General features: G+C 40.7%; 2 protein-coding genes across 4 annotated transcripts in view; one reads left to right on the top strand and one right to left on the bottom strand.

The window, feature by feature from the left end:
• zmat1 (zinc finger matrin-type 1) overlaps positions 1–6,861 on the bottom strand; it is a 12,050-nt gene extending 5,189 nt beyond the window's left edge. Inside the window, exons 1-4 of one of the 2 annotated variants that reach the window (XM_055160377.1) lie at positions 6,741–6,861; positions 5,144–5,244; positions 2,596–2,670; positions 2,199–2,334 (exon numbers count right to left, since the gene is read on the bottom strand). In XM_055160377.1, coding sequence (XP_055016352.1) covers positions 2,199–2,334; positions 2,596–2,670; positions 5,144–5,244; positions 6,741–6,750 — 322 coding nt within the window. In that variant the 5' untranslated portion in view covers positions 6,751–6,861. Of the gene's footprint in view, positions 1–2,198; positions 2,335–2,595; positions 2,671–5,143; positions 5,245–5,948; positions 6,167–6,740 lie in introns of those variants that run through there. The other variant, XM_055160376.1, reaches the window with a different exon arrangement.
• LOC110166720 (uncharacterized) lies at positions 6,076–8,891 on the top strand. 2 transcript variants are annotated; one of them, XM_020932009.2, is made up of 4 exons: positions 6,076–6,692; positions 7,228–7,294; positions 7,414–7,493; positions 7,637–8,891. In XM_020932009.2, the coding sequence occupies exons 1-4, from the start codon at positions 6,383–6,385 to the stop codon at positions 8,635–8,637; spliced, it is 1,458 nt and encodes a 485-aa protein (XP_020787668.2). In that variant the 5' UTR covers positions 6,076–6,382; the 3' UTR covers positions 8,638–8,891. The 2 variants fall into 2 exon arrangements, with proteins under 2 accessions (XP_020787668.2, XP_020787669.2); XM_020932010.2 differs by having other exon boundaries at positions 7,417–7,493.
• Positions 8,892–9,819: the final 928 nt, after the last annotated feature.

Here is a 9,819-nt window from a genome sequence, read left to right on the forward strand (position 1 = left end):
GAAAACAGTTTGTTTCATTTTTCCAATTTACTGTTAAACAAAAAAAAAACAGATTTCAACTTCTGTTTGTAGTTGTCTTTTTTTTTTTACAATTATTTTGGCACAAATCTATCAATGTTTTTATGAATCTATCTCCATTTTATCTCGAGCGTCAGACCTCGAGACTGAGACCAAACCGAGTCGTGTGGTGATACAGGAAGTGCTCCACTGTGTTTTTAAACTCCACACACCTTCACTAGAATCACCCGGGTCGTTTTTTCAGTCCTGGAGTCGCTGGTTTCTACTGAACTAAAGGAAAAAGGAGCTGAGAAAACGGTTTAAAACTCCCACCTGATGACATCACGAGGGGGAGCAGAGCGTTTGGAGTTTTGCAGATGTAAACAGACGAATAATAAAAAGTCAAACAAACACGTGAATGAAACAAACACAAGTCCAGACGAGTTTGTGAGGAGGGAACAAAATCAGAACAGGACTGTCGTGAACCCCCCCCCCCTCGGCCACAGGAGAGTCACTCGGGTGAAAGGATGAAGGTTTTGGCGTAAGCCCCAGTAAAAAAGCTCCTGACATTCAGATGAAGATGTTCATGATGCTTTATTTTGATAATTGAATAACTGTTAGAGCATTAGAGATTAAGAGTGTTTGATTTAGATATTAGAAGTGTTTTTGTGACCCATATTAACATAAGTTACTTGTTTTGCTTTGATTTAATCTGATTTGTTTCCTTTATATTGATTTGCTTAATTCTTTCAATTTAATTTTTAAGTTTAGGTTATTTGCAATAATTTCTGTAACTGTTATGTTTGTGTGCAGGAAAGATAAGGACCTTCTGTTCTTTTGACAGTTGACCTTTATTTGACATTGATGTATGAAACCTGTATGTTCTGCTGTGTGGGAGGGGCCTGTATGCAGGCGGATGTGAAGCTTCCTGCTCCTTCGATGAAGCGAGGTGGTCTTTACTTCACATCTGGCTGGGGCAGAGGTGTAGGGGGTTAGAATGGTGAAGACTGTGGTTTCTAAGAAGTGTTGCCTGTACTTGAAAAAATGTGTGTTATCTGTGACGTACTGATCACTCTGCATGTACCTGGGTGGAGTCCTGTGACCCTAGATAAATACTGAAAAATCTGCATAATAACTCAGATCCTGATTTTGGTTGGCATTGACCCTCCGGCTGTAACTCGGCGTAGGAGGTCAGAATCTATAATTGGGACTAGGCTGAGTTTTATATCTTTCCTGGTCACAGGGTAATTTCTCCAAAAGGTACTTGCAAAGTGATTTGTCCTAATTATTTTTGTATGAGTTTTCTGTTAAAAATACAATAAAAAACAGATGAAATAAGACAAAGACAAATCACTTGTTGGAATCTTTTGTTGAGTCTTTCCCTCAATTATTATACATATATATTTACTACGAGCGAGTCAAGTCATCCTAGGTGAGTTACTTACAAAAATGCAATGTTTTGATGCAAAGCTAAATTTGGTTAAAGGTTTTGAGGCACTGCTAAGGATAAATTAATATTTGCAATGTTTTTGGTGTAAAACTAAATCTGGTTAAATTCTTTGAGGCACTGTTAAAAATGTATTTTGGGCAAATATTGTCAGATAGAGAACAGAGTATCATAGGGTCATAGGTGGTTTCTAAAGCGAAGTGGAGTTGTAAGTGTTCCCCAGGTGATACTTTAAGAGTTGTTAAAGTTACCTGTATGGTGTTTCTTAAAGTTAAGTATCCTTTTTGAGTGTAGTAAATGATATTTTTGAACATGCATTGTGTTTTAAAGCTATGTGATCTTTTTGAGTGTAGTCAGACTTATTTGCATTGTGTTTTTAAAGCTGAGTGATTTTCTGAGGGTCGATACAGTGATTAGAAAAGGAGCAGTGGGATCCAGGTGGTGTAATTTAGCCGCTGGGACTTTTAACAAGGACTAAAGCTCAGAGTCACTTTTATGTCATATTGAACCTTTAAAAAAATATATTTAAAAAGAAAAATTGAATTTCTATTGAGATAATTTGTTTTAAAATGGATTTATTATGTTCCAGTGCGATCAAACTCACCGTTACAGGGTTCGTTGGTGCTTATGTCACACCGGGCCAGTCCACAGAAATTTAAATTAAAGGGATATAAATTAAAAGGAGGAGGGTCCAGTTCTGGGCCCTTAAACCCTGGGGCCCGTTTGTCCGTCTGTCTGTTTGTTTGAGACTCACCGTCAGGGGGGAGGCCGCGCTTCCGGAGGTTTTTGCCGTGGACTTTTCCGTCGTAGTGAGACTTGGCCACCACCGCGGAGCTGAACACCATGTTACACAGAGAACAGAAGCGCTCCCTGTCGCCCGGCAACCAGCGCTGAGGACACACAAACACGTCAGATGCCCTCCCGTCCTCTGTGTCCTGTGTCCTCGTGCGTCAGATGCCCTCCCGTCCTCTGTGTCCTCTGTGTCCTCGTGCGTCAGATGCCCTCCCGTCCTCTGTGTCCTCTGTCCTCGTGCGTCAGATGCCCTCCCGTCCTCTGTGTCCTCTGTGTCCTCGTGCGTCAGATGCCCTCCCGTCCTCTGTCCTCTGTGCGTCAGATGCCCTCCCGTCCCGTCCCGTCCCCGTCACACTCACCACACCCGCCTCGTCCGTCCTCTGTCCTCGGAGCGTCTGCAGATACGTCTTGAGTTTCATGGCGTGTTTTTTACCCTGAACACAAAACAAAACGACAACATAAAAAAATAAAATAAAAATCTACAGTTTAACCTGAGCTGAGACAGGTGAGACAGGTGAGACAGGTGAGACAGGTGAGACAGGTGAGACAGGTGAGACTCCAGGAAACTTCAAAATGAAATAAAACAATTCTGTGATTCTGGTTCTTAAGATGTGAACAGTTTTATTTTGGGCCGATGACTCAAAATGTGAAACAGCCTCAAAACAGCAGAAAATTAAACCAAACATTTGTGTGTCATTTTTCAATATAAAACCAAAAATAAGAAAATGAAAAAACAACAGTTTTCTTCATTATTTGTCTCCAAAACCAAAATGAAAAAACAGATAATGATTTGTTTTTTCAGTTTTTGATTTTGTGTTTAAATGAAAAATGGAAAAAATGGATAACGACCGTTTCCCGTTTACGTGACTTCAGTGACTGAGATGTCGGACTGAACCAGGACTGATCCAAGTCCGGGACCAGAGCGGGACTGAGACCGAGACCAGACCGAGACTGAGATCAGAACTGAAACCGGGACCAGACCGGGACCAGAAGCTGAGGCTCGGATCCCGCGGAGGCTCAGAGTCAAAGCTCGGAGTCCGGTCTGGTCCTGGTCTGGTCCCGGTCTGGTCCCGGACCTGGATCAGTCCTGGTTCAGTCCGACATCTCAGTCACTGAAGTCACATAAACGGGAAACGGTCGTTATCCATTTTTTCCATTTTTCATTTAAACACAAAATCAAAAACTGAAAAAAAAATCATTATCTGTTTTTTCATTTTGGTTTTGGAGACAAATAATGAAGAAAACTGTTGTTTTTTCATTTTCTTATTTTTGGTTTTATTTTTGGAAAACGAATGAACGAACGACACACGGATTATTTTGTTTGTGTTGTGTGACTGTTTCATTTGTGTGAGTTTATTTCTAAAATGATTCATGATTATTTTTGTGTAAATTATATTTTGGTCGTTTCTGCTCCTCTGACGACGGCGACTTTAACAAAACTCCACAAACTGAGTGAAGAGAAACGAGCTGAGGCTGTGGAAAAGTCTGGATCAGTCTGTACTAACTTTGCTTTGGATTCATATTTTATAAAATTATCCAGACTTTTCCACAGCCTCAGATCATTTTATTTTATTTTGAAGTTTCCTGGAGCTGTGACCTCAGTTTGACCTTTAAAAGAATCATTAATATCTCCAAAACTAAAACAGCACAAATGATCGACAGAGTTTTGTTTAGGTTTGTGTTTGATGGGGGCGACTTCCCAGACGCTCACAGTCAGAATGTCTGATTTTATAGGTATTTTTGAGTTCTAAAACCGCCTGCACTTAAATAAATGGTCCTGGTCAAGCAGAAGTAAACAACAAGGCCAAAAATTCAAGTTAATTCATCTGATATAAAAATGTATTGAACAGATACATATGTCTCTAGTTTATCAAACTGTTGACCTTTTTTCTGTTCCATTTTTGGTTCTAAAGTTCCATCTGTTTTAAACAGACCATGTATGAAACATGGAACAAAAATTATTTCCCAAATTTCAAAGACCTGAAAATCATGTAAATAAATGTTTGTATTTCATCATATCTTGTGTTATTCCATCTTTGAACTGTTGATGAAGGTACAGGATTTTTTTTTTTTTTAAGTATTTAAAATGATACAAATGTTCTTGGAAGGACTGACATATTTTATAGAAATAGTTTCTTTCATTTTGAAGTAATATTAAAATATTCAGAAGAAAAAAGTGACAAATGATGTAAAATCCTGCACCTTCTACTTGTTTGTACAATTTTCCCTCCGTTACTTTTCCCTCCGTTACCATGACCTTTCTTAATAAAAAATCTCATGAGTCAAAAAGTCAGAGGTTTTTCAACCTAATCTTGTACCATATGGTAGAAAACTATATGAAGCAAATATTCAAACCAGTTTGTTAAGGATATGGAAGTGAGAACCAAGAGTTATCACTGTTTGGATTTATTGACCAAAAAGTGCTGCATATTTCATTCCCTCCGTTACCAACATGAGTTTTTTTTTAATTTTTTGTCTTGAACTTGAAAGAATCTCACAGGTTTAACTTGACCCTGTTGGAGTGTAACTCTTTCCTACATTCTGATACTTTACTTATTTCAATAGTTCCTCTAGTTTCTGAATAAGAGACATTTGAATGTCAAAAATCTGACCCTGTTTCCTCCGTTAACACTTGACCGAACCCACATGTAAAGCAGAGCTGTTTAATGTCACACTGTGGAACATTCCAGACAGAACAGTGACGTCTCCATAGAAACAAGCAGGTGACTGACCCCAACCAAAAAGTTACACAGTGAAGATTTAAGTCATAAGATTAATAAAACAACTCTGTGGAGTCGATCCCAAATAAATAATGAGAAGTTTCTGTGTTTGTGGATGAGAAGTTTTGGAGATTTGTTTAAAAACCGTGAATGTCTCTCAGAGCTCGTCAGACTCGCCTCCTCACACCTGGTAGTGTGCGTTCCTCTGGGAGACGTGCACCAGGACGGCGTCGCACACGTGACAGTGAGAATCTGTCAGAACTCGCTTCAGCTGCTCCTCCTCAGACTCTGGAGAAACACAAAAACATTTCTCTGCTGATTTAAGCGTGAAATCAGAGAACGTCACACGGACAGGACGCGTCAGTACTAAAGTACAAATACTCTAAAATAAATAACTCTCCACTTTTATTACCTGATTATGTCATCTTTTATGGTGGAGAGTCCGCCACCTGCTTTACAGTTTTGGTTTGCCTGGAGTGTTCCACATTAAGGCATTAAATTTATCTCTATTGACACGAGTAGTTTTACGTCACATGGCCACGTTTCAGATCAGATCTGTGGAAAGGCGAGTCCACTCACAGTATTTTTATTTTTTTAAACACCTAGACCAGTTTCACGGTGTAACAACATAATAAAATGACTTTACTGGAGTTACTCCAGTTTAAGTTCGCGCAGGTTTGATCTGATTCACTCTGAGCGTCACATTATTTTAACATCACTCACCTGTTTCTCCCACAAACATAATATTATATTTAATTATTCATTTAAAGCTGAACAAAAAACAAACTCACTGAAGCCAAACATGAAACCCCCTCCCGTCTGCCCCGGATCAGACTCAAACTCAGAGTTTTATTGAAAAGTTCCGTGGTTTTGTGTAAACAAACAGTTAGCTTGTGTGGCTAACGGGCTAGCTCCTCAGAGAGGCTAGTCTGTTAGCCACATGCTAACGCGCTCAAACGCCTCTGAATCCTCCGTTTTCAGACAAAACTCACCTTTACTTGGGGCATTATTTACTCTAGTGTTTGTGACAGTGTTAAACTCAGCGGCACGATCCGCTTTAAACACTTTATTCTCGGTTTGAGAGTCTGAATCCGCAGCGCGCAGCTCTGCGGCCGCCATGTTGGACCTGCTCTCACGCATGCGCACTCAGCACAGACATTTATTTTTTTTTTTTTAAGAGCTGTATTCTCCGGTGCACGGCTTTATTTATTTTAGCAGATTTCGGTTCCTGTCTTAGACAATTTTTTTTATTTCAAACTCAGCACAGGCTTTTTTTTTTTTTTTTTTTAGCGGCGCGTTACGTCATGTCTTACGTCACGGTTTACGTCCATCAAAGACCGTATATGAATCTATAGATGATTTATGGTCCAGCCCAAAGAACGACAATAAAATCTGGATTAATAATCAGAGTGACGTCACAGACAAGATGCGCGCGCAGCCGAGGAGCAAAAGACACACAGACACGGACAGAAACACGGACACAAACAGAAACACGGAGAGAAACACGGAGAGAAACACGGACAGAAACTTTCCCCGCGTTACAATGAGAAGCTGTTGTGTTGTTAACTGCACGAACAGAAGTGAAAATGGTTGGCGGATGTTCAACATCCCGAGAGGACGTCACCCGTTCGCCCAAAACAGAAGAAGATTGTGGCTTGAGGCGGTTAAACGAGCGGACTGGGGTTCGTCCGGTACCGCGGGCGGAGTGAGCGTCTGTGCTGCTCACTTCATCTCCGGTAAGTGTCTGTGTCCTTCAGTAATTAAAAAGTCTCTAAGTATCTCACCATAATTCATAAGTGATCATTAAAGTGAAGTTAAATCATCTAGGTTTGTTCTAGCCAAGTTAAAGCTAACTTTTAGCAACCGAAATGGCTAACGTTAGCTGTTGTGCTAAAGTTAGGCTCCTTCTTGGTTTAGTGTGAAAATCCCGAGGAGAAACGGTCTTCAAACAGCTCAATAAACACTTTCACATTCAGTTTGTTTACTGCACTCATGGTGGCGCCATTGTGCAGTTGGTTTTCATTTCATTTGATACAGTTTTTTTTTTTTTTTTTGTCAAAAATGTATTTCTTAAATGACAAATTGTAATACAAAAAACATAACAATTCATTTGATCCAGGTGATTGTAGAGTCACTGAGGTGGACGACGCTTTGAGTGAAGGAAAAAAAAATTCTACTTTGCTCGATTTTAAGTTGGAGCTTGGCCTAATAACCTTTTTGTCTAAAGCAGACGTCCAGAGCTGAGCTAATGTGGCATTTTTCCTTCATCAGGAGAACCGTCCATGGACTGTAACAGTCCAGATTTTGTGCCATCGGTTTTTCCAGCGAAGGTGACGAGGTTTGTATGATTCTGTCTGTAAAATATTCTAACCTGACTGCACAACTTTGATTAGTAGGAGCCAAAATATTTAAAACGGTAAAATTATTTTGATACACAATATTTTGTTTAATTTTCAGTAGGATTAGGAGAAGGCAGAAGAAGGCGCCTGTTTCTCTCTCCACATTCCACACTGACACTGAAGATGAAGATGAATCAGGTAAATAAAACTGAGTGGATGGTGGGAGTTGTGTCGTTTGTTGCGCGTTGACCAGGTTGTTCTCTGTGTAATGTTAAGTTGGAGCCTTTTGTGATGTTGCGCTTAATCCATGAAGTATTTGTTCTCCTTTTTTTGTCTTGTAGACTTTGTGCCCAAACTGAACTTGGACCAGCTCAGCATCCAGTGTGACCAACTTCAGGAGGACTACGAGGCCTTGAAACGGGAACTGGAGGCCGTAAAGTCTGAGAATCAACAGCTGCAGGACCAACTTAAACTGTCAAAATTTGGGTTTGATTCACTGAAAGACTCTACGCTCTGTTTTTTTACCGGACTGGAGTCTATTCAGGTTTTCTCGTGGCTTTTAAACATTATCAAACGGACCGGATTGGTGCTGAAGGACGGGTTAAACTGGGAGAACCACCTCCTTTTGGTGTTGATGAAAATCAGACTTGGGCTCGACAACAAAGACCTGGCACAACGATTTGACCTCCCGTCTGCAACTGTGTCCAAAATCATCAGAGAGTGGATTCCCATGTTGTCTTTAGTTTTGAAACCGCTGATTATTTGGCCAAGTAAAAATGCAGTAACAGCGAACATGCCAACATGTTTTAAACCAAAATTTGAGAATTGTCGTTGCGTTATAGACTGCACAGAAATCTGCATCAAGAGAATCTATAATCGAAAAGCAGGAGCTGAAACTCAAAATTACAAGCAGCAAAATACCGTCAAATATTTAATTGGAATAACTCCAGCTGGGGCGATATGTTTTTTGTCTGGTGGGTTGGACGGTCGCGCCTCTGACAAGATAACGACTCTGGGTTCGGGATTTTTGGAGAAACTTGAGAGCGGAGACGAGGTCCTCGCAGATCCACGTTTCCTCGTCGGAGAAGAACTGGCCAGTGTCGGGGCAAAACTGACAACGCTGAGTTTTACTAAAGGGAAGCGTCAGATGTTTGGTTCTTGCGTTGACTCTTCACGTCGGCTGTGGAGAGTCCGTCAGCACGTCGGGAGAGTTATGGGTCACCTTAAAGACTTCAACATATTAAACACGGTCATGCCCAGCAGCAGCGTGGGAGTGTTGGACGACGTTGTAACAGTTTGTGCAGGTCTCGTCAACCTGAGGAGCACCGGGCTCCGCAAATAACGACGAGACCACAGAGACGAGAGAGGATCGCTTTGGTTTTGGTTCACTTTCTCATCTTGCCGGAGCAAATGAGTTTGAACATGAAGGTAATTACGGAAGCCGAGAGGGGTCGCAACAAACGCAAGCGCCGCGACAAATACAAACGCGACAACATAACAAAAAGCCACAACACACCAAAATAGCCACAACACACCAAAAAAAGTCACAACAACACAACAAAAAAAGCCACAACACATTAAAAAGCCACAACACAATAAAAAAGCCACAACATAATGCAAAAGCCGCAACATTAAAAAGCCACAACACATTAAAAAGCCACAACACAAAAAAAGCCACAACACATTAAAAAGCCACAGCACAAAACGCAAATTCCACAACACACCAAAAAAGCCAACACATTAAAAAGCACAAAAAGCCACAACACACCAAAAAGCCACAACACATCAAAAAGCCACAACACATTAAAAAGCCACAACACATAAAAAGCCACAACACATTAAAAAGCCACAGCACAAACGCAAATTCCACAACACACCAAAAAAGCCACAACACACCAAAAAAGCCACAACACATCAGAAAGCCACAACACATTAAAAAGCCACAACGGAAGTGACCGTAGTAGTAGTAGTTCTTCTTCTTCACTTGCCGCTTGATCGGTCCGTCGGAAAATAGAGTCCTTGACTTCCGTTGTGGCTTTTTATGTGTTGCGGCATTTGTGTGTGGCTGTGTTTGCTTTTTTGTGTTCTGGCATTTTTTGTGTATTGTGGCTTTTTGATGTGTTGTGGCTTTTTGATGTGTTGTGGCTTTTTAATGTATTGCGGCGTTTGTATTCAAATAGAGTCCTGCGGTCATTTCCGTTGTGGCTTTTTTTGGTGTGTTGTGGCTTTTTTTGGTGTGTTGCGGCTTTTTGTTGTGTTGTGGCTTTTGTATTTGTTGCGGCGTTTGCGTTTGTTGTGACCCTCTCGGCTTCCGTAGGTAACGAATGTGAAGAACAAACTGTCAGAGTGGATGAAATAGACGGAACAGAATGTAGTCAAAGAAAAGAAGAACGTGTCGGTAATGTGAATGTGCACAGATGTTAATTAAATGATCAAATATGAATGAACACGTGAGAAAAGAGTTCAGTTTTTTTACACTTGTACAATCGTGAGTTGTGCACATTTCAGAGACAAAACACACAAG

The sequence above is a fragment of the Boleophthalmus pectinirostris genome, unplaced genomic scaffold (assembly GCF_026225935.1).
Source record: "Boleophthalmus pectinirostris isolate CB_2022bp ecotype Guang Dong unplaced genomic scaffold, ASM2622593v1 HiC_scaffold_3, whole genome shotgun sequence".
NCBI classification, from domain to species: Eukaryota; Metazoa; Chordata; class Actinopteri; order Gobiiformes; family Gobiidae; genus Boleophthalmus; species Boleophthalmus pectinirostris.